General features: G+C 44.2%; 1 protein-coding gene across 1 annotated transcript; it reads right to left on the bottom strand.

Moving 5' to 3' along the window:
- On the bottom strand, positions 1-24,739 carry TGIF2 (TGFB induced factor homeobox 2). The gene is made up of 3 exons (XM_044447547.1): positions 24,663-24,739; positions 21,325-21,563; positions 1-3,883 (listed from the first exon to the last, which is right to left on the bottom strand). The coding sequence occupies exons 1-3, from the start codon at positions 24,679-24,681 to the stop codon at positions 3,299-3,301; spliced, it is 843 nt and encodes a 280-aa protein (XP_044303482.1). The 5' UTR covers positions 24,682-24,739; the 3' UTR covers positions 1-3,298.
- Between the last annotated feature and the right edge of the window lie 608 nt (positions 24,740-25,347).

A 25,347-nucleotide genomic window follows, 5' to 3' on the forward strand; every position in this document is an offset into this window, starting at 1 on the left:
TATTCCCTGCTCTGTTGGTATTTTAAATCTATTTAGTAGCTGATTAACCAAAAGGGAAACAGTTATTAAAATTCAAATATATTGCCATTGTAGCTTGCCAGTCACTGGAAATTCCCAGGTTTTTATTTCACTGCATATGATTCAAGCTATAACCTCAGTACTCAGGATCTCTCACACATTCATCTCTCACTAGCTACAGTGTATTTAAAAAAAACCTTTATTGATTAAAAAATTCAAAAAGTTATTTACAGTAGTTTTTTGCTCCATAAACTTCAGGCAAAAGAATATTCTTTTTTTTAAATTTCCCATCCCATCTAAAATAAGGTCTCCACATGATTAGGACAAACACAATACAGCAGTGTAGCCCCTGTACCAACAAGAGCAGTGCATTGCAGGAACTGGCTGGATTTTTTTTTTTTTTTAATTCCTTTTGCTAGGTACAGTTCCGGATCACCTTTGGCTCCTCCTCCAGTGCTAGAAAAGCAGGTCTCTCTCAGCTTTGCTTACTGGAGGAAGGATTCTAATCACAATAGTCCTAATCTGACTAAAGGTGGCTGTGAGTATCCCACTGAATGGGGGTGGGGGAGCTTAACTTGGGGAAAAGCTAGCCAGAAATTCTGCTGTGTGGGGCCACAGCTGGACATAGGCCACTCCTGCCCCTTGGAAGTGGCCCACTGATTTCAGAGGCACACAATGAAATTAATCTTAGTTCTAGGTCGCTTACCCAACCTGGTACCTTCCATATGCCGTGGGGTTCAGCCCCAGCCAGCACAGACAACAAACAGGTAGGAATCCTGTGAGTTGTAATGCAACACATCTGGAATGCATCAGGTTTGGAAAGGCTGTTCTAGTCCATTAGAAATCAGCAAGAGAAAAATCTTGCTTGCACATTCTACAAAACGTGTGTGTGCATTTAGAACTAGGTTTGAGGAGGTTATGGAAGGAGCTGCACACTCTATCCAGAAACCAGTGCATGAAGAAACAGGGAGGTGCACAAAACTGATGAAATGGAAATACTCAAACTTCACCCAAAAATCAATGAACAACCAACAAGCTTAAGATGTTTCAAAGGCAGCTGTGGGTTTTTAGGAAGAGATGTAAACACCATTTGGTGATTATTGTTTAAGGCTTTGGGTTGATTCATCAAAACAGCAGCTTGCGAGGCACGGTTAGCTACCTCCACTATGGCATCAATTAAAGACTGAGAGCACCAACGATGGAGAAATGGGGCAATGATGTGTCCAGCAGCAATTACAAGTTGCACCAATCTTAGCCCCAATGCCTTGTTTGGCCAGAAGGGGCAAGGAAAGAAGGCACTCGCAGCGGGTTTTTGAACAAGTAAACAGTCCAGCCCTTCTGGCTCCAGTTCTGCAACACAAACGCTGCTTGCTGTCCTCAGGAAGTCTCCCACTGAATCAACGCCAGGTTGGCACCCGGTTCAAAAAGGAAAAAAATCCAAAAAAGTTGCATTCTGCTGGGCTTTATCTTTACTATTCATGCAACATAATAATTAGGCTAACACCCTCTAAAATTAGTGTTTCTCAAGATAGATATATAGGTGTATATAATAGATCACTATTTAACTTACATTTACAGTGAAACAGCACTATTCAAACAACAGGCAGTTGTTCATCTCACTTAGAGTATTCCATGTTTTGCAAGCTCCTAGTCTCAGGAAAACGGGGGTAAAACTCAGTGAACAATGCATGTCCCAAGTGATCAACATGCAACCTACCCCCACCTCCCCGGTTTCCCTCCACCTAAACTGAAAGCATACACCCTTTCTCTAATATGGGATGCTGGACTATCACTGGGTTCAAAATTCTATAAAGGTTGCAGATACATGGGACACGTCAAATCACACAAGGAGGCAGTATTAGGGTCACGTGTAGCTATAGCCTAGAGAAGAGTTTGCCATTCACCATGGAAGACCCTGCACTGTTGGACTTCCCTTCCTGGCCACAAGAGGGCACCCTCGCTCCATCAGCAAAGGAGTAACTACATTCAGCATGATGAAAGCAAGGATACCAAAACAACACAAACAAAAAACACCTAAGTGGGGATGCGTTTTCGTATAGGTAGTTTTGTTAGCGCATCCGTAAAGACGCCTTACAGTTTTCAGAGGCGGCCAAAGTTACAGTTTACCATCAAACTTTTTTTTTAGCTTTTATTTTTAAAGGGGGTTGTTTTAAAGCCACTTCACAGTCAAGAATGGGTTTCGTTTGCTCTCCCCATTTGCTAACCAGTGCTTTCTGCTGATTTTGGTTAGCATTCTGCCAGTGTAGTCCTCTCTCTATTCTAGAATTACATTTGTACAGGAGAAACACTAGGAAAGAGGAGGCAGAAGAAAGAATGACATCACCGAAACCAGGTAAATTTCTGCCAGCTTATGAAATAACAGTGATAAAACAGAGCTCAATAGCACCGTAGATTTTTGTGGGGGTTTTACTGGCACCAGTACACTGCAGAGTGGTGGCTGATTGTTCTCCCCCGACCCCCTGCGGGGAAAACAAAATGCCACTAACATTTCCAGTTAAATCTGTTAGTTCAAGGGGACTCCCAGCAGGTGTGATGCAAGGACCAGCCACTCATCACACCCCACCAAGAGTACTTAAGAAACTCTACAGTAAAAAACAACAACAACCAAGAAAACTTAAAAAAAAAACAGAACAAAAATCTCCCCTTGGGAAGTTCAAAGGGAGGGGAGAATCACCCTTTTTGGTGGATCACTAGGAAAGAAAGAAAAGTTTTGATCATCTTTCTCCACTACTATCAGATCATTTTCCTGTTCTCTTCCATGTCAGCAGGTTTTGAAAATGGGGAGCAGGGATAGGGGAAGGTGGAGAGACAGGATCCTCTGCATAAGTCCTCCACAACAAGAACAACAACCACAACCACAACAAAATTGTCACAGTAATAAAGGTGTCAACCAGCAACCATGTTCTACAAGAACTCTCTCAATCCTTTTGAGGGCAGTTTGTACCCAGTTCAGACACCTCCTTGGGCAGATGGTGCCCTCCCCACGGCTTAGAGAGGGAAGAAGCCAGCAGGGGCCAAAGTGTGATGCTAACACCAAAGGAGGATGGGGTGTGCCTCCTTGGAAGTGGGGAGTATGTCTCGAACAAAGTCAGGCAGCTCGCTTCCAAGATGAGCCGGCAGCATCAAGCTGCTGGTTGACAGGAAGCTGCATCACAGCATTAACATCTGGTCAGGAGGCCCCTTGCAGCAGAGGCCAACAGGAAAACTAGCCCTGGGAGGAGGGCAAGCGGACTCCAAGAGGAGCTCGGGCAGCAGCAGCCTACTTGGGTTTTCTGGAAAGGGCAGGAGCAGAAGACTCCCTCTGCCGTGACGGAGGCATCTGCCCACTCAACCTCTGCGAGTCAAGTTCAGCGGCCCTCTGCAGGGCCACTTCCACCAACAACTGGAAGCTGCTGAAGTCCTCGCCAAAGAGCTCTGGAGGAGTTGGGGGTGGCGTGTTGAAGAGTCCACTCGTGGGGCTGGCCGCGTCTGCCCTGGTCAGCAGGGCCAGAGTGCTGCCTGTTGTGTTGAGCTGCTTGGGGTGAGGCTCCAGCTCCACCCGCTGGAAGGCGGGCCGGCTCTCCGGCTCGCTCGACATCACAGTCACTTTGCCAGCGAGAGGCCGCGTGGGGTGGCAGATCATGGGGGGGCAGACAGACATGGACAGCACCTTGGATGTGGCAGCAGGAGTAGCAGCAGGAGGCACCATCAAGAGTCCAGAGCTTGTTGCTGACCCACGAGGCAGGGCCCCATCGCCACCTTTGGTGCCCCGGCGAGAAATGGTGAACTGGTTGGGGTCCTTCCCGTCCTTTAGCAGCATGTCAGGCAGGAGCCTGCGCCTGGCGTTGATGAACCAGTTGCAGATCTGGGTGGGAAACACATGGGGCGGGGGGGGGGGGGACTTGGTTACATATTTCTGGATAAGCAAAAAGGAAGCAGCACAGTTCTAGAACAGCTTCTAAAAACCTGGCCATGGACTCTAGAGCAGGGGTGGGCAGATTTCCAGTTGTTCTGGACTTCAGCTCCCCAGTATTTTGGACCATAGGCTGTGCTGCGGGGGCTTCTGGTAGCTGAAGTCCTTAGAAGGGTCCGAACTGCCTGCGCACCCCTGCTCTGGGGAAGCAAGGTCAAATCCACACCTTGCCATGGGGTAAAGGGACCTTGGAGGTGGTCACGCTTTGTCACCTGTTTTTGCCTGTAGAATAAGAAACACAATTATCAGCAACACAGAGGAGAAGTTGCAAAAAACAAATGAGGACAAAGCATTTGATGAACAAAAAGTTAAGAAGCCACAGTTTTTAAAAGAATGGGGGAAGGAAGAGACAGAAGAACAGCGGAAAAAAGTAATGTGTTCAATAGCTTTTGATTATATCACCACCATCCTCAAAAGTACTCCAAGAAGCATAAATTACTTTCCCCTCCCAATTTTAGCTTAACAACCATCCTCTGAGGTACATTACGATAAGAACGAGCGACCAGATCATTCTATCAATTTTAAGATTCAGTGGAAATCGAAACTCTTCTTCCCATGCCTAAGGAAAAACTGCATGTTGCATCGTATTTCCTCACTCAAACATTAGTGCAGGGGTCCAAGCCTGAAGTATTAGAGAAATTGTGTTTGTGTGTCGGGGGGGGGGGGGGATTGAAAGCTCTGAATTTCTCCTCTCCAACTACTGCTGTAGGCAAGAATTTGGCTCCTACACCTGCAATTTACTTTGCCAAAATAGGAGAGACTAAAACAGATGGACCAGGTTTTGGCAATCCAAATTGCAGATGCCCCAAACCAGACTGAGGCAGATGGGGTTAAAGCAGGCCTGGCCCACATGCCAGAGGCCCAACCTAGGTTGCATCCCCTTGCAATGACTGCTACCCGTATCTTTAAGGAAATGTCCCCATGACACCATACTGGCCTCACACATGATCCCATTTGGGTGGGGGCAGTGGTGCTCAGAAAAGCTACAAAACACAATTCAACACCCATTGGATACCTCTGCATACCCATTAGCCACTCATGGGTCCACAGGACCAGTTCCACCATCTCTGACTAACGCATGAGTCATGTTCCATCAGTATTCTTTTATCCACAAACTCTGCATTTCATTATACATTATAAGGTCTTAAGTGACAATTTGCTACCATTTGCACATAAACAGGTGGCTGAAAAACTCATCTGTATCCTGGATGACTTGTTCTGCCAAAGGACAAGCAGAGTTTTACAATGTTGCTATTTTTTTAATCTGGTGCAGCTACAAGAAGACCTCTTTACCAGCTGGCAGGATGATAAAAGACCAGCTTCTCTAGGTATTTATACAGATACTGTGATTTAGCAAGCACTATTCCTGATTCATCTATTTTTTTCCTCTGTCATCCGGACTCTTCATTTGAAGGAGAATGCTGGAAAAGCATACAATTTTCAAATTCCTTCAATAAATTGCTATTAAAGTGTCCCTATTTCCAAAACAAGAGTATATATGAAACAGAATCCCAAGAGTTATAAATACAGGGTTCAGCATTCACTGGAGCATGCAAGTCTAATCTTGCACCCAAAGAATGCTACAGTAGTTTCCATTTCAGGAACAAGATCAACGGTTTTGCACACATAAAAAGAAAGACAAGGAAGTCACTCTGCAAACACTGGATGAACCTTATGGCAAGGAATAGTTTTTATATTATAATCACAAGAGAGAACTCGACTCTGCCTTCTTCCGGTTAAAAGGGGGGGACAGCCTTTCCTTCTCCTTCCAGCCCACCCCCTCCCAGCATCTCTGCCACCTTTTCTTTTTAACTTTTAGGTGGCCAGGAGAATAAATCTATTCACTTGTCACCTGAATTTCTATTTTTCAGGGTTGCAAGCTGAGATCTGCCCAGCCAGCACAGGGCAAAGCACCGAAGATTTCTTCCAAGATTCCTAACATGCCTTTTCTCATGCCACATCTATTCAGGAGTGACTAGAAGGTATGTACAACGTTTCCTTTGTATAGGCCAGGGTGATCAAGTTTTTGTTAAAGCCAAGCACATACCCCTCTTCCTTCCAATTCTTTTCAGTGCCGATAGGTTGACTTAAAATAAATAAATAAATAAATAAATAAATAAATAAATAAATAAATAAAATGGGCTATCCACCATTTGATTCATTAACTTTTGTCTTGTTGTTTTTTTCCCCTTTGTCCCATGCCCATAAGAACAAGGAAACAGCTCCTTCCTTGACCAGTTTAAGGACAAATGCAACCTCAAAGGGAGAAAAGGCCCAAAGCATGCCATTTGCAACAGTTTTTTTAACAGGGTGCCAAAATTCTTATGCAGACTCAATCAAATCAGATCATAGTAGGCACAGAACTGATTTGAGGTTGCATCAGGTGCTGGTGAGACAAAGGAATTAAAATGGCCATTTCTCCTTTTTAAAAATGTGTATTACATTATACACACATCAATTAAGAGTTAAAAATTCAGGACAGTGATCCAGCTAAAGCTAAGCCCACTGAAAAAGGGAGGCTAACTGAATCACAACTAGAATAAATGCCACCATTTTCAGTAAGACCCAGGCTAGAAACCTTTACCCATTCCACAGGAACTAATAAGGCCAATGAACAGGACCACTTATCAAACACAACTAACTTTAGTTAAACCGAAGGCTTCAGGTTGTCCTATTCCCAAACAGGAGACCCACCAGCAATGACAGATCCAGAGTGCCTGTCTTAGCCCAGAAGAGAAGTGAGACTGTTACCCTTACAACTTGTTTTCTCCACAAGGTAAAGCATAACGGAACTGTGGGATTTGCGGGGCCTGCGCTTATCCTCGGCTGCTCCTCCAAACTTCGCACACACAGGGACTCACAAATAGTTCCCAGGTGGTCTCCCTCCCATGAGAATGCAAGTTAAAAAAAATCTTATAAACTGCTTGGGAAAGACAGAATGGATTTAAATCAAATTACTCCTATGAATGAGTGCATACTAATGAGACGCTATCTTTCAAGACCTCTCTTCATGCAGTCCAATTTCTTTGGCAATACAGTTCTGTCTAGTTTGACACAAGACCATAGACGTCACTAGATAATTAATGCATTACTGTTTGCCTCCCCTACCTCTGGTAGACACAATGAAGTTGCCAAGCCACTGAGTGGGCAGATCTGAGAAGGGGACACATCTTGCACAGTGCAGCCTGACTAGACACAGCACAGCCCCCCCCATTCCTGCAGTGACATGCTGCTTTCTGGGTCCAGCTGGAGGCCCACAGCAATGCCCAGCCTATTACAAAACATCTACCATGCACAGCCACTGACTTTAGAGGTTTTCCCCCATCCTACTTTATTCTGCACTTTAAAAAGTGCAGTAGTTAATGAGTTTTCTAGGTGACTAAAAGGATAACTGTCCATTTTAACTTATTTTAAATGAATTCAGATGCCATTATTTGCTGGGTTGGCTTTAGCTCTAGCTAAAAACAGAAACATCAAATAAGAAACAGAAAATCAAACAGTATTTGTGTTTATCTGTTCAAGCCCTATCCAGAACATGCTTGGTGGAACACCTACAAAGCTGCAGCAGACTTCAGATGACCCTCCAGCCTGTCTCCTTCCAGACTGGAGGTCCAGCCTTACTGGCACATTGCCACCCTTTCTGAGCTCTGAGGGATCCCATGCAGGATACTTAGCAAACAGCAGAGCAGAGCAGAACCACCCACCACTCGACAAGTTTGCATAAACTTTGCCCACATATTAGAAGCAGATGGCATAAATCATGTCCCAGCTGCTGGCACTGCAAACCAGCACGGAAGAAATAGCCACATGGCCCCTTCACTTACTGCCCAAAGAGTTGTGCTGGACCCTTAGAGGCCCCCAACACTGCAGAGCTCCTTACTCTCCATTCTCTTCAGATGCTTTAATTAAAAAGTGAAAAATACTAGGATGCCAGTTCCTCCTTTATGATCCTGCCACTGATCAGTTTTTGAGAGGGCAGAAAGAAAGAGCAAGGAGGCTAGGAATTGGGGAGAGAGAAATGGCAATGAAAGGGGTTGTGGGAAAGAAACAGGAGGGCTAGAGGCTGGGAAAGGAGCTCCTTCCCAGTCCAACCAATCTTCTTCTGTTCGCATAAATGTTCCTCCTTTGAGCTCCCTTTCTCCACTCCCCATCTTTTGGCTAGCTGGGCCTCAATGGCAGCCATTACGTGACTAGCCACAGTCTCCAATGGACCCATTTTGTGGCCGAGTCCCCAGCAGTCTTCAGGATGGCTGGAGATGTGTCCCATGGGCTGTGCCATTTGGCAACCACACCACAGCACAGGCTCCCCCAACCTAGCACCTTCTCCAGAAGTGTCAGCCCCTACCATCGTGGGGGAGAGGACTGCTGGAGTCCAACACATCTGGAGAGAGTTCCAGTCTGGGGTAGGCTGTTGTGCACAAATGCCCCGAGCAGCAGCACTGTGCAGTGCTTAAATACAGTTGCAGAGCAGAAAATTATAAGTTTGGACAGAACAAGCATGTACAATTGCATCCTTTGAAAGAAAGAGACGATCACATTTCCTTTTGGCCAGTTAGCAAAGTTTTGGATCCACTGCCAAGGAAGCCTGCAGGAATTCCACTGCAACACCATGAGGAGTGAGTTACAAGACCTTTGGAAGCACAGCTGCTGTTTATACAATTTGTTTCACTACATATACTATGGTAAAGAGCAATTTCTCCCCCTCTTGAAAGCTGAACTGAAACAAAGGCGTGCTTCAAAGAAACAATTATGGAAATATAAATCAAGGGAACTGACATATCTTTTGCAAATCATCAGCCCTGTAACATATTCCCCCGAGGACATGTGTTACCACAAATTCAATCATTTGTCCCCTCATTTTAATTCAACCTACAGCCTTTCACAAGCACATCACTTTGAATCTGGTAGCTGTGCAATTTCCATTAATGCAGTTTGAGAAACAAACCAGACATCAAGAACTCCTCCTGCTTGCTGTAAAGTTGTTTTCTTAAAAAGGAAGTCATTTCTAGGTCCCACACGCAAGCATGTACATTTGCAAATTGCCCCAGTGTTCATGATGCGAAGCTGACCCATCTTGGCCTGCTCCTCCCTCACAAATAAGGATCCATACCTGCAGGCTCGGCTCACCACTGGCAAGTATGCACTTAACTCAACTTTCTTCCATGCCTCAAGAACCAGGAAGACTCCTTGAGATGCCAGGTGCTTCTGATGACTCCTTGAGACATCAGAAGCACCAAACATGACAAGGCAAGGGCTCTCCTTGTGAACACAGGCGGAAAGCCATGAGTTGAGCTTTCTCGCTGCTTTGTGGCAGTCAGTTCACCACAACAGAGATGACATCTTCTCAACTGGGGAGGAGGCAAGGGCTCGCTCACCATGGCAAAGCAGATCTCAAGCAGTGGGATGTCAGGAGACCCTCTCTGCTCCCCCTGGAGTGGGGAAACACCAGGGTCATGGCAAGAGCAAACTCTGACCAGGGTCATGGCTTACAGCAGCCTTCACTAAGCTGGTGCTCTCCCGCTGTTCGAGGCTAAAATGCCCAAGCACTCCTGACCACGTGCCATGGAGGCTGAGGCTGATTTAAGTCCCAAACATCTGGGAATCACCACTCTGGGGAAGGCTGGGTTGCAGTCCCTCCATTTCCCAGAAGACGCAAAAGTAGGTAAGCATGATTCCCATAATCCTTACTATTTATTAAATTTGTATAGAACCCACCCATTAGCATAATGCTCTCTGGGCAACCATTACAATAAAATGATGATAACAACATTGATAGGATAATGCAATTAAAACATTGTAATAAACAGACAACATAAAACACATGTATAAACATTAATACATGTAAGTACAATTAGAACCAGTCCTGTCATGTAAATAGTTTGCCATAGGTGCATGGGAAAAGGATCGTTTTCGCCAGGCACCTATAACTCAATAAAGTAGGCACTTGATGAATCCCTGATGGCAAAGTGTTCCTTCACTGGGGTGCCACCACAGAAAAGGCCCTCCCCCTTGCCACCTCCCCCTTAACCTCCCTAAGGAGAGGACCCTGTAGGAGGGCCTTCCATCTTTTTAAACAGATAAACATTTGCTGGAGTTGGGTCATTCACAGTACATGTCCTATGTTGTATGTGCTATGCTTGGCATCCCCTACAAGTTTTAGACTAAAACTCCCATAAGGTCAAGCCAATATGACCAATGATCAGTTGATGGGAGTTGTAGTTCAAAACATCTGAACTCCATCCTATCACCTAACCTATTGTAAGGGACACGGACTCACTGTCCTATGATAGGTACAATACACTTATTCCTTTGCCAGACAGAGGTCTGCTGGTTTGCAATCAAGATCTTCTACTGCCTATTCACTAATCAGGGCAGTGTCAAATTACTTAAAATCACAGTATCATATTAAAAATACAACACGATACAGATACTACATCAGCTTCTTTATGACATTCAGGACAGTACTTTTCCATCTCCTACCAATGGTGAAAACTATGTATCTTTCCTATTTTTGTAAGCATTAATCAGCAGCAGTTCATAGAAAATATCACTTCCATGGGGTTCATACTGAGTGCAATGTTTTTATTTCAGAGTTGGTAAAATAAAAGTTTAAAAGGCAAAGCAACTTTTTGGAGTGGGGTGTAGCCAATTTTTGGCCTGGTTTTCCTCTCTCACAAGTTTGATCTTCCCAGTGATACCAGCATTACTGGCTCAGGTTACATGGACACAAAACTCTAGCTCAGCTTTCTCCAACATGGTGCCCTCCATGTGCACACAACTCCCACCATTCCTAGCCTATATGTTCATACTGCCCAAGGTTCAGAGGATACTCCATGGTTACCTGCAAACTCTGCGTGCAGCAAACAAACTTCAAAATCCAGAACCTTTTTAATGACTTTGAAATCCCAGTTTTGCTGGTGGAATGGGAGGAGTAGATTGGCGCTTGTGGAACACGACGCGATATTCTGCTCAGGTACAAATCAGCAAGTTAGTCTTACCAAAAGAGGCTTAAGGCAAAGGGGGGGGGGGGCAAAGAGAGGATGCCATAGTGATGGAGAAATAAACCTTTGCCTCTGTGAAACCTATCAATAGGCTATGAAGTTAACTGTAACCCCAACATCTGATACTCAGATATATACTGCCTCTGAGTAAGAAGGCTTCATCCAGCTGCCTTCATCCAGCTACCCTCATGAATAGACATGACTGCACAGATCCAACAAGCCATCATGGCTTAACTAGGACCACACAGCTTGTTTTAACCCCAGCAGAAACCACACACCATTTGCAATGTCATTTGAACAAGCCCCTCTTGCTTGGGTTCCAAGGACATGACAAACCAGGGCAGCTTCCCAGCAATGGCTGAATACTCTGAATGCCCACCGGCACATCCAACAGCAACCCACCTTGAGTCTAATAAGCCATGCTGGGCTACAATGATTATGCGACTTGGCCCACTGTGACAGATAACACAACAGGTAACCTTTGGAATTATGTGAGACTGGTAGGAAAGGAAGAGCCAAGGGTATTGTCCCTATTTAAGTTCTTAAGATTATGAGTATTCCACATAATATTTTAGATGACTATCTCTGCAAGATTTGTGAACATGGTGAGCCAGATCCAGGGATGCAATGCTGGAACATACTATCAGCAGAGATGCTAACAACCCCTGCCACTCCACTCAGAATTTCCTTTTCTGCCTGAGCTCAGCTACAATTCTAACAGTTGCTGGGCAGAGATTAATTTTCCCAGCAGCAATATACTGTTCCTTTTTGTAATGCAAAGTCTTTTGGAAAGGCTTGGTCTTGAATGGGCATGAAGACCCAGTACCTTTACCAAAGACCTCTTCCTGGTGAAGATGGAGACTGGTTGGTCGATATGGATCTACACAGCTGCTTCAATCTTGGACCATCCTTGTCCAAAGATTCCTGGCTATGGGGACACTCATGAAGGGCACCTGCACTAGGACTTCACATAGTGATGTCATGGTAAGTTCTGAAGCATCCCATGGACACATAAAATACTTACACTGCTTGGACAGATTTTGCACCCATTAAAGGCTCCTGATTTAACAGGAACTCCAACATATACATCCAACTCTAAAACCTTCAGTATTTATCAACATTCATACAGTGGGGAATAACTGACTTACGGTATCTCCCAATGTAGGACTGTTCATTCTATGCTGGAAGCACAGTAGGATGTGAGAGAATATTCCATTTGAAGCAACATGCTTTTGACCAAGGTCTACTGGGAGAGAGTACACAGACTCTTTATGGGGCACTGCTGGTCATTCTGCCCTCTTAAGGCTCCTCCTCCAACTGATGTCCTTCAAACATTTCTACTATAACTCCTAGAATTCCTACCAGTTCTATCAATCCCCACCAACATGACTGGGCCTAATAGAGGTTGGTCCAAAATATCTGTAGGGCACCACAATGACAAAGTCTGTTCGAAAACAAGCATGAGGAATGTGTGGCCCTCCATACAATCTAGGATGACAACTCCCATATTCTCTGATTTTTGCCCACACTTGCTGAGCCTTATGGTCTACAACATCTGGAGAGTACCATTTACCTACCGCTGCTCTAAGACTTGCCCATTTCCTAATTATTGCTATCAATCTATAAAGAGTAACAGAAAAAGCTTCATGTTCTAATATTCTGTCATGCAACTTCTTTCACATTATTAGGGGGAGAGGCAAGAATGACAAAATTAGTTCTTATTTGGAAGGTGAGGAGATAAAGTCTTTAGGCTCTGTCTTAAGCTTTGATGGTTTGGAACCCACAAAAGAATTGTATCATCTTTTATCTCCTGTCCTGCATTGCAATATTTCCTGCCCAAACTCTAATTCAAAGGATTTCTCCAGCAGCTGAAGAGAGTGCAGCAGATAAGTTCTCAGAAGTACAAAAGTCAATCCATCCAGGTCCAGCCTGAGTTGAGTACAGGCTTGTTGAATCTAGTTTTTTTACTAAAACCAAGATCAATGAGCCAAAATTAAGTACACAGGACCTACACTTAGAATGAAAGGAAAAAGTGCCTCTGAACATAACTCTGCACCTGGGGATCTGTTTTCAGTACTGGAATTGAACTGAGCTCACAGCATTTTCACATAAAAGGACACTCCCAATTATTTTGTTCCATTCAGCAGCCTAATTTTAGGTGGTAAAAGTCATGACACTGTTGCCATGGTTAGACCATGGGAGACAGACACAAGTGCCAATCTCCAGCAAATCACCCACAGATCTACAAGTAGTTCCCAGTCTATCTGTTGGCCACCCCTGAGCTAGGGCAGCCTACTGAGCTTTATTCCTTCCGGACTCACATCATGTGGATAGTGCAGCAGCCCAAGTCAGGTTCCAAAAAGGGCTGCCTCTTCTACAACTGAACAAACATCTGCTTAAGTAGCTCTCAACATGCATCTTCCCCAAGGGAGGAAGGATCGGAAGTGAGAGCTCCCAATTTGGATGGCTTCAAAAGGAAAGTGGACAAACTTGCAGAAAAGAAGGTCATCAGTGGATACTACTCCTGACAGCCCATATACTACCTGCGATATCAGAGGCGGGGTGGGGTGCCTATGGACACTAGTTGCTGGGGGATGTGCTGTTGCACTCATGTCCTGCTTTTGGGGTCCTGTGGGCAGCTGCCTGGCCTTTGTGGGAACAGAATCCTGAACCCTTCTTACATTCTTAACCATCCACATTCACCAGGAAACTAAGAGCTAATTTTATGGTTTTGGGATAGTGCAGCGACCAAACGCATGGATATCATTCCTGGTCCAGTAATGTGTTGACCATGATATTTAGGGTGGGCAATGGAAGAGGTCTGGTTATCAGCACTGCCAGCCTATAATAAGACCTTATTCTAAAGATAAAATGTCTCACACAATCCACCATCTCTCCCATACTAATCAGACCAAATGCTAAGAAATTATCCTGCCCAGCTCTAGGAACACAAGCAGGTGTTTTATACCAAGTCAGTCTATCTAGGCCAGTTCTGTCTGCATTTGGCTGCATTAGGGCCATTCCTTCCTAGCCCTAACTGAAGATGGCAGGAATTGAACCTGAGACCTCCTGCTTTGCCATGGAACAAGTCCTCATTCTCCTACAGACAACACTGCTGGAAGACATCAAACACCCAAAATCAATCTTAATTCATTTTGCATTAGGACTCAAAAACCCATTAGCAAGGGAAAAGTCTAATTCCCAGCATCCATGGCAAGGCTGCAAGTTAACTGAGCTGCAACATGCAATTCATGGGGCATGCCTCAAGAGGCCAAGGTATTAAATCATTCAGAAAATAAAGCAGAAAACAATGAAATCCTAAAGTCACACTCAGTCTTTGCATGCAGAATGTTTACCACCTTTTACATTGACTCTTATCTTAGACCCGAGTCTGTACAAGAAGAAAGTCAATTCCATGTTGCTTTTTGAAATATAAAAAGTGACCTTGAATATCTACATGGTCTTCAGCAAGCCAACTTCTTTGCTGCCTACAAGCAAGAGCTGTAACTTGTTATCAGAATATTTGTGCTCACAGCAAGCCAAGCAGAACAGACTAAGCATTCTTGTGCAGTCAGATCCGAGCTAAGAGCACTGGCTTGGTCAGGATAGAGACGGAAACTATCAAAGGGAGCTCAGAATTCCACAAGGAATGCTACTGGCTATTCAGTGAGTCAGGCACCCAAATGACCCCAAGTTATATGGGGAGAGCTGTCTACCGTGGGGCGAGGGGGGGGGGAGAGAGAGAGAGAGAGAGACCAAAGACATTGCTCACAAGCAGTCATTTCTAAAAGGCACTTTGTGCTTCAAGGCTTAACAGCAGTGATCAAACAATCTGAATACCTCGGATCGCTCAATCACAGCAACATTCTTTAGATTTCTCCTCCCTTCACTTCTTCCCACATAGAAATGCAGTCCCGTTTCAATTCAGCATTAAAGACACCGAATGCTTAAGGTTATCAAGTATTTCAAAAGGGCAAGTGGAGCTCTATGTAGACTTGTGCTCAGATACACGGGCATTTTTAACTAACGTAGACCATGGAACAAGTTTCCAACATCAAAACTACAGCTGTAAGTACACTTACTTGAAAATAAGCCAGTTTGAAAGCAGGACCATTGATGAATTAAAGGCATGATGCTACATGTGTTTAGGCAGAAAGGCTCCCTGCGTGGATGGCTGGAGAAGGCTGGGCATTTTAGGGCTTTTTCCTGTATATATAGACACAGGACTGCACTGTACCATGATGAAAAGCAGCTGGTCAAGCACCTAAACTTTCAGCTAGTCATTCAGGAGAGGAAGAGAGCAGAAGGTCAGATTTTAAAAGTGGTAGTCTCATTTCCTTCTTTAGCATTGCTGCCATGAAGATTTATAAAATCCTAAAAAACCTTCTGCACATTAAATAAAACACCAAGTGAGCTAATAACTAAAAAACCTTGCCAGAAAGAACAGCGGCCAAGCCAAAGTAAAGTCAATATGGATACTACACATGAAGGCAGTTTTACAGGTACATATTAGAAACCACCTATCTTTCAAGTCTCTGCAAAACCACCATGTCCAGGTGGCCTTCCATTTAACCACTTCCATTTAATTCTCATTCCCAACTAAAACCAAGTTTTGAGTACCTGTAGCACATTTGCCCATGTTCATCCTCTACCCCTTGCCCTCCATGTCCTTTTATTTTGGAGGGCTTTCATTTCTCATCACTCCAAATACTGGAAAATGGGTAATATAGCCTGTGCAAACATCCAAAATGTTGCCCAGTTTTAAACTCCTGCATCAACTAAATGCAGTATCTTAGATTCTCTCCTATCTTGGCTTTTATTTGTTTTGGCACATTTCCAGAAGTTCCTTTTCACAGAGCTGGTGAGAAGATGGCAAAGCAGATGCTTGAACAGGACCCCAAAACTTGCAGAGGTATTACTGCCCAAACATCACTGAGAACTGCCAAATTCCAGGAAAACACTTTGCTCTGAATTGGGTACTGTTAATAACAGGCATTCTCTAGTATTTAAAAGGAAAAGGAGGAAGGCTATTACTAGTATACAGAAGAATATTGCAACAGTTTGTCAGGAATTCTCAGTTATATAGTCCATTCATTCTATGTTACAATATAAAAAGCACATCAACTGAAGCCATATACCAAGATTAAGCAACTAGTTGTCCCTGGACCAAATCTAGCCTCCCAGGTACATGATCCTTTCAACCCCACAGAGTTGTCTGCAAACAAGTCAGTTTGGGGGGATACACAATACTGGGCACACTCATGTATCAAAACCAGCCACTGGTATTGTCTTGGTAAACCATGATGTGCGCAAGCAGTGTGTTCACACGTGCAGCCCAACTGCTCCTACTTTGTTTTCCTTGACATAAGCAGGGTGAGGAAACTGGGGAGCCAGTATTAAGCATAGTTTTCTACTACTCTAACCAATTACAGTCAATTGCTTCCAAACAAGCCATGATTAAAAGTGGGTTTTAAACTTCCAGTTTATACACATCATTGTTTATGAAGCCTGGACTGATGGCTTACCAGAATGTGCTAGCAAGGCCAATGTCTTGTTAAGGTGGGTCACCAGCTAACCTACCTAGTTGCTGACCAGAGCTCTTCATAACTGGGCATCCAAAGGGAAATATATCATATAGTTTGTTTAGCAATGCAAGTGAACCAAGCAGGTATCACAGTGGGAATTTCTGCATAAGTCAAGTATGATTCTTTTTTAAATAATATGTGCATTCCAGAGAATGCTATCTTCTGAGCTGCCTAAATAGACTGCAACTACAACTTGTGAAAGGCACCAATATAACATATTATGTCAAAGATTTTTTTAAAGGGAAAGGTGGATGTCCACTTCACAGACTTACTGAGATTTTATGCAGACAGGCAAAGATTCTGAGAGTTGCTTCTTTGATATAACTTTGCACTTTGTGACTCCAAGTATACAGCATGTATCTCACTGACATTGGACATAAAACCTGTGGGACGTCTAATGGTTAAGACTACTGACTTCAAAGCCAACTTCTGGTCTCCTAGAGTTTTTTGGTTAGACACTACAACAGGAGTAGGAAACATAGCCCCCTCCAGATACTTTGCACTACAACTCCCATTAGCCCCAGAAAGCATGGCCAATGCAAGAAACTGTAGACCAAAACCTGTAGAAGGAAGCAGGAAGAAATCTTCTCAGTAGCTGATACTTTGAGTTTCTTGCAGAGAAGCAAGCTGGGACCTTAAGAAGCTACCAAACACATGGACACAATAAAAATAACGTGAGCCTTCATAAACAGATTTTGCTAGATGCATATTATTGAATTGTCTATTGGTCTGTAGCAAAAGGGCATTTAGACTATGTCTGTACAACCTGCCCCCCGAGATATATTTGATAATTAAGATCTCAGTATGTATCCCAGATCAACTCAACATTTTATTTAGCTGCACAGGAACAACCACATAACTACTAGTTGCACAAAATAATATACTGCCATGAATATTTAATAAAAATTCTCTAATCCGCTGGAACTTGGCATAGACTGACTGAAGATTATTAAAGTAGGAAGTGCTAATGCCTTAAATTGGGGGCTAATTAGTTCCGGCTTCCACAACCTGGTACCCTCCAGATGTGTTGGGAGTTGCACATCTGGAGGGCATCAGGTAGGGAAGGTTGAATTAGTTCCTCTCTTGGGTGAGAAAAACCAGCCTTTTCTGCAGAGTAAAAAGAAAACAATATCAAACTGGTATGGCCAAGCCTCAGCCATTTTCACTTTGCATGGAGCACTCAGCACCAGAGACCTGTCGGAGAACTTTCAATCTACATGCTCCAAGGGTATTTAGCTCAAAAGAACCCTGGACACATTCTGGTCTCCACTGTCTCAGCTAACATAATAAAGCAAACAGATGCACAATGCTTTTGCTACTGATGCAGGAAGTTATCTCAGGATATTTAAAATTTGATCTTCCCTCCAAACATCCAGCTAGTTAAGGGCAGGAAACACATCCAGCAGCAGTACTAAGTTAGTGATCTATTTAGGTACCCATCCAAAACAGAGCAAGTGCTAGCTCAGCCACTGTCCATCCATGTTGTGTTAAGAGCCCTACCCCAAAGCAGCCCCCAAAAATAAAAATATCCAGGTACTTGCTGACAGCAAGCAAACAATTTAAGGCTGGCACATACATACATGCTGCCTGTTCTTGGAAATTATGTGCACTATATTCCAATCCTATTAAAGAAGAAACACTAGACAAGCATAAGAAAGATGAGGAGAATCCCGCTCTTATTTCAACAGCATGCCCATTCTTTTCCTAGCTTCTGTATCTCCTACCAGATGAAGCAGAGGCTTCTTATCATCACCAGATTCAAACCACTACAAGGTTTTTGATGTGGAATTATTTCTGAAAAACTTGGCCAATCCTTCAAATGCCAAATGTTTGGAAAACTTTGGAAAGGACTTTATGTTTTGGAAAGCTGGTATATTTTGCAGGCATTCAGGACTGGCACAGCACTGCCAAATTAAGGCTACAACCAAAACTGAGGAAGCAACATATACACAAACCAACTCCCAGCTGTATTTCATTCTGTGCAAAGACAAATGACTAAATTCAGATCAGGTGTTGAGTGGGTGTCGCTGCATGCATTTCAGCTAAAACTGCTTATGTCTGGGTTTAAGTGCTGTCTCCCATAATTTCTAAATTACCTTCCTTCCTCTCCCTCCCCCAGCACAACCACAAATACACAGAGAAAAAATTATGATGAGGAACTACAAGGAATGTATTTGGGGGCAAAAAGTATTTTGTCCCTGAAACTGAACCATCTATTTGTTCAGGACCGTATCCTGCCACTTGAAAAACACATGCCAAGAAGTATCTTAAAGTGCAATTTTAAAAATGGGAGACAGCAGAGACCAGCTACTTAAGAGGAAACTTACCTAGGATAAACCGACATGAATAGGATGGTAAATCAATGGGCGATGAAGTAGCATAGCAGTAATACTTTCAATTTAACAAGATGTTCCAGATCCAAATGTCTGACTTCCTAATATTCCCTGGGATGATTTGATGGTTAAAATTATATCCCCCTCAGATCTACTCTCTTCAACTTTTGTGCTATGTCTCAGTGTACTAGGGACACATCTGAAAAACCTAAAATTAAGGCAAAGACAATTTGCAGCATGTTGACGTATTTTTGGCCCCATAAATATAGCTAAATCACAGCTCAAACCTTAAATACACAATACCATCTTGCTCTCTTGGTCTAATGAAAGATCTGCTTGATTCCCCATCATTGGGATTTTCTGAAATTCTAGAAACAAACAACGGTCTCATATATATATTCCTCTGTAAGAAGGAATTGCAGTCCTCAAATTTATAATATCACAGCACACCTTTATAGCACAGTCTATTACCATTTTACTATCATCGAGTTTTTCATTCTGCATTCACTTACTCAGCAGTTGCAGAATATAATTGAATGAAGATTGTAGAAGACACGTTCAGGTACATTGATGCGTGTAAACGCAGTTAGGTACTCTCACCCATTACTACTAAACAATCAGTAACATAGCTAAGTTTAAGCACCTTAGAAGATCCCAGCAGTGATCAGCCAGAGAGCAGCCCCTCTTAGTTTTAAGAGCCATTTATTTATTCTTCCATTTATATGCCACCTAATACCCAGGTCTCAAGGTGGCTTACAATAAAATGTTAAGGGGGCAGATGGCCAGGCACATTCATTGTCATAAGTTTTGCTTTTGTTATTTTTACTTTAAAATGTGTCAGGGCACCAGAAACAACCTCCATTTTATGATCACATGCTCTGATCAGATGGCTCTGTGGTGCTCCAATTTAAGTGAGTTTAAAATGCCTAACTGCATATGCTCAGAGGATTTCTTTTTTATCAGTTGGCTGTTTTTGTTGTTGTTCTGTTCCAACATATCAGGAATGTGGAAGCGGCAATCTTAAGCTTGGAATAGTGAGGCAGGAGAAGGAATGAAAGTTAATCCTTCTCAATGAAGACATACAACATAGCCAGCTAAAGGCTACATACTGTAAAACCATGAAGTCCAGAATCCAAAACGGTTTACCTGCTGCAGTGCTACATGAAACAGATAAGACTGGATTAATGTCACTAATAAGTGGAACTACTTCTTTATCATGGGATTTAAAATAAGCATTGTTCTGGAACTCTAGACCTATATGTATCGCTTGCAAAATTCTGCTTGCTTCAATGCATTTTCTCCCTCCTAAGACTGCACACCCCACAACAGGAAAAGGATGGCTGGAGAGCCTGTCATTCATTACATGTATCCTATGCTGCAAAGTTATGCATTCCCTCCAGCACTTGTTCTAAATGAGTTTGCACCACATGCCTGTATCAGTACTAATTAAACCCTTCTACTTCAGCAAGCATCTGAAAATAGACTTGAGATTGCTGAGTTGTAGCAGAGGCACAGAGAAATCTAACTTGCATCTTGTCAAATTTCCATTAATTGTGGCCATCTAATCCCAATAACTAGCCATCAAAAAGCTAGGAGGCTGCTGGACAACTATTATCTTTATTAGGACCAATTCTGTATCATGAGAGAGAGCAAACAAGCTTTCAGATTCTTCAGAACTCTTCCTTGGGCTGGATATGAAGAAAGATCCAACAAAGGAAAGGAAAGGAAAGGAAAGGAAAGGAAAGGAAAGGAAAATGCAACAGTGCAGAACATATGAGGGGAAAATCCATGAAGTGCAATTTCTAACAGTCTTAACATACAGCATATATAGGTATTTTCAAGATCTTATTAGGCAAGATCATGCTGGGTACAAAAAGACTACTGAGACAAAGAAACATTATGGTTCTTCCATTTTTGAGCAGAAACAGCTATCTGGATCTCTTTCCAGTATCAAGCAGAAAATGTGCATACCTTGTAAGGCATTAAAGCAAAAGAAAAATATGGTCATCCAGAAGAAATCCATAGTACTCCCACAATACTGAAAGATAATTTTAAGTGATGAACTCACAGGTAAAGAGTCAATAAAAGACATATTGAGCTGCATCATCTAGTGGTCTGGAGGACACATAACCCACATAAGAATAAAACTTTGAGGACTTCTTAATTCTGCCCAGTTTCAGCCACCACCTTTTTTTGACATCCAGGCTGCTCTGGGAGCTGGAAAGCATGCTTACTCATTTGTGACACTTAATTTGGTCTTAAAGAAAGCATTTTTGATCCTTTGGGATTTTTAAAATAATACTGGTACTAACAGACCAATGCTACTTCCTATAATGTTTTCATAGCCAGCATAAGCTTACAGACCCACAGTTGCAGGGCAGCCTGATGTAAAAGAGAAATGCAGAGCTTCTTACCTGCAGAACAGAGAGACTTGTTTGTCCAGAAAGGCTGAGTTTCTCTTGTTCTGATGGATATGCATTGAACCTGTGCTCATACAGCCACTCCCGGAGAATCTTCACAGACTCTTTTGGCAGATTACCCCTCCGTTTCCTCTTGCCAGGCTGTGAAGCATCCTGAGATATGTTTCCATCATCCTCCCCAAAGTCACTATCTGACATGGTGGAACTGCTGGCAGATCTGTCCTGGCTCAAGCCTGGAGACAATATGAAAAGACACACATTACATGAACGATTGTGAATGCACAATGATACTTTTCTCAACAGCCTGGCATAGTAGTAAAATGGAATGCACCAATTTTACACATGGATGTAGCTGGGCTAAGAACTGGCTAATTGCCCAAAAGCACCACTGGATTATGGTTTAATCATATCCAAAGCCAACCCTTACACCAGCTTTTACAACAGAGGTCCACAACTTGGTATCCTCCAGATGTTTGGGATACAAATTCCACAGTCCCTAGCCATTGACCCTGGTGGGTGGGGCTAATGAGAGCTGGAGTCCAAAATACCTGGAAGGCACCAGGTCACCAACACCTGTTCTGCAGCATGATCAAATAAGGAGCTATAATTTGTGTTGTACTTAACCCACAAGAGCCACAACATTTCAAATTACGGTATAAAGTTCTGCCCCTTACAACAAACATAGGAGGCAGAACCTCTTTATAATAAATTAATGAACTTATGTGTTTTACAAAAAAAACCATAACTATTTTTCCAAATATGGTTCTCATTTCTCAATGGCAAGCCCTGGCCATATCTGACAAAGTTACCACTCTTGGAAAAAGGGTCTCTTTTCTACTTTTCCACTGCAAATAAAGAAACTGACATTAAAGACTTTTTTCCACCGGAGAGGGGGGAATGTGACTGGAATCATGTACATCTAAAAAAAATCATTCATGAAAATGTTTGCATGTTTTTTAAAAAGGCCAAGTCTCACACACAAAAGGTGCATTTTTCTTTTGGGGGGGCGGTTCAAAGACTTATACATCACATCCTTAAGTTTCTCCCCTTAGTACAGGCATTTCCCCCGACATGCACACAGAGGTACAGACTTTAAAAAGGGGGCAGAGGGAAGGAGAGAGGGAGAACCTATACATGCATAGGTTAGCAAAACAGTCTACTTTCAGTTTGCCTAAGGTTAGCTGCGTGCCCCTTTCCAGACGTGCGGTCGAGTTTGTTTGGAGAAAGGTATTCAAAGATCAACAGAACCATCCCGAGCGAGCGAGCGCGCACATACACACCAGGCAAATTCAAGTCCATTGAAATGCAAGCCCGCCTCTCCCTCCCTAAGAAGCAAGAGAAAACGGCAAGACTTGGTGCCTAATTAAAAAAGCAAATGGATCCTCGCCCTATTCCTGCAGGCAACGCCGGGTGCCACAGGGCTAAGGGGGAGCTGCTGGCTACGTGAGGGAGGCACTCTCTCTCCCCTCCTTTTTAAGTCTGTAACTCATCAGAGATGGAGGAGGTGCGCTCTTTTTTCTTTGCTGCCGTTTCCTCTTGTCCCTGAGCTACCCACATAATGCACACATGGGAACAGCGCAATCCAGCCTAGAGCAGTTTAAAAAAAATTAAAGCAATAACCTAAAAATGCAAACAATACAGGAAGGAGGGAGCAGTGTCGCCTTGAAAGCACGGGGGGAGGGTCGGCTTATATCTGCCCCAAATCGCCCACTTGCAAACACACCAAACCCCTCCAAAGCCAGCAAAAGGAAGTTAAACAGCAACAAGCGGCATTCGCCGTGTCCATTCCTACACAAAGAGAATGGCACGGAAAACACAGCCAAAGAGGGGCGGAAAAGAGCTGCAGGAGTGGGGGAGGGGGGAGCCAGATCAAAGATTTCATTTTCTTCCGTTTGAATTCGAGAGAGCCAAATCACATGTCAGAAGTTCGCTACTTAGGAAGAAGCAGTATTTTCCACGAAAAAAATACACAAAATCAGCAAACACACGTACGGATTTCTCATCCACTGGGTCGAGAATGAGCTCGGATCTGGAGTTCCGAAAGGGAAGAAAGTAAGGTGGAGAGCAAAGTTAACCTCAGTCCAACCCCCATCCCTTTCTTTAAATCCCTACTCTTCTCGCCACACACAAAACAAACCGGGACTCCATCTTTTCTGCCTGTAACATCGTCGCTCTTACCCCCAGCTCTCCTCTTACGAATCCGTTCCATGGAGTGATCAAAAGGCAAGGCTTTGGATTAGCCGGGACAGGCACCCCCCACCCAGGGGAAAAGAGGGGTTCCCGAGGAGCCCCAGCGCTGGAAACAATCAGAGGGCGAGAGAAGCGCACACAAAAAGTTTCGCTCCGTGTCTCTCCCTGAGTGACAGATGCCTAGACAGAGTTTTCTTTGTTCCAAAAGAAACAGGAACTTGCGCAGCCCCCCCGTCTCCATCGCACGCGTTACCCCGGTTTTGCTCCAAACATAACCCGCCCCAGCTGTCATTTTATAAGCTCCGCAGGCGTAAAAAAGAAGGGGGGGGCAGAAGACTTAGCAAATTCATGAAATAAAATAAAGTATGTGAAGGGTATTTTGCGTGGGGGCGGGGAGGGAAACACATTTGTGGGAGAGAGGGAGGGAGGGAGAGAGGGAGGGAGGAGTTTGCAAAAGAGAAAATTGGGAAAGTTGCCATTTTGGGATCCAGAAAAAAGAATAACGTGTAAAAGTAGCGAAAAGGGGCGGGGAACGTAGAAGTATTTTTTAATTCAACTTTGAGGCTGGGGAAAGGGGAGAGAAAGAAGGACCGTCCATTCACAAAGGGAGAAGTAGGATCCGCTTTTGCTTTGTAATGTTGCAATAAATGTGACCGAACAAAAGATTCTCTTCCTTACTCCCTCGCCTCTCGCTCCCTCCCTCCCAGAAAAGAGGTGCAAGCGAAAAGCTCAGAAGGCATTTTTCATCCCCCTCTCCTCTCTTCCCTCGTGCTTTTCCTTCTCCTTGACCCATCCTGCCACCATATCGACTTTTTGCAAAGTTGAGGAGCTTTTGCAAGCCCAGAATCCGAGTCGGTGGCGCGCGCGCGCACACGCACACACAGACACCCGGCTCTCCACGAGGAAGCTGTATTCCCTACGCACTCAAAACTCTCCCCTTCCTGCGTGCGATTGCCTTTGGGAAAACAGATGCGCCTCGCCAAAGCTCGACCCCTTACGACTCCTTTCCGCCTTCGAGCGCTTCGCATGCTTTTGCAACAAAAACCAACCACCGGTAGCCACAGAAAGTTTTCTCGAGCAAGGAAGAAACGCGGAGGAGGGAAGGAAGCAAAGCCCATCCGAACAACTTCCCCGAGACTTACTTTTCCCTGTGGGCTTCATTTCGCCCCTTGCGCTGTTTCGCCCACCTTCCGCGCAGAGCGCTTTCGCCTCCTGGCTCCGCTCGGAGCGCAGCGAGCGCACGCCGCTGATGCCGGATCCTGGCTGGCGGCGGAGCTGGACCCTTCTTTGTGTGCGCGTGTGCGTGGAGCGGGGGCCCGCTCGAGAGGAGGGGTCTCGGCGCTGTTCAGCGGGTCTTTAATAGCTAACCTGCCACACGCTCTGACAGCTCGAGTTGGAAGCCACCTCTATGGGCTGACGTCAGAGCGCTCTCTTCCAGTGACTGCTCGGCTCCACGCATCAGGGCGCAGAGCCGGGCAGCCAGTTTAAGGCGGGCTCAGCTCTCCTCCCACTCCCCAAGATAATTTGAAAATGTGGGGGAGGGGGCACAGGCGGAAGGTGGGTGGTACTTACTCAGGACAAAAACAAAACCGACCTCCAACACTCCCGGAAAAAGGTGCAGGGCAGTAACTCCAGCTGAAATAAAAGTTTCAATTATTTAAAACTCGCACGCATCCCGCTATTACCAACCCGCTGCTTGTTCGTAGCTGATCAAAGACCTACGGCAAAATGCGGGTTTTCCTGGATAGGCATCAGTTGGCTGGAGGTGGTCGCTTTAAACCCGAAGCACCCCATTGTACATTTCCATTTTTAAAGCAGCTCCTCGCC

Source organism: Varanus komodoensis, unplaced genomic scaffold (genome assembly GCF_004798865.1).
Source record: "Varanus komodoensis strain SLA01 unplaced genomic scaffold, ASM479886v1 scaffold52, whole genome shotgun sequence".
Classification (NCBI taxonomy): domain Eukaryota; kingdom Metazoa; phylum Chordata; class Lepidosauria; order Squamata; family Varanidae; genus Varanus; species Varanus komodoensis.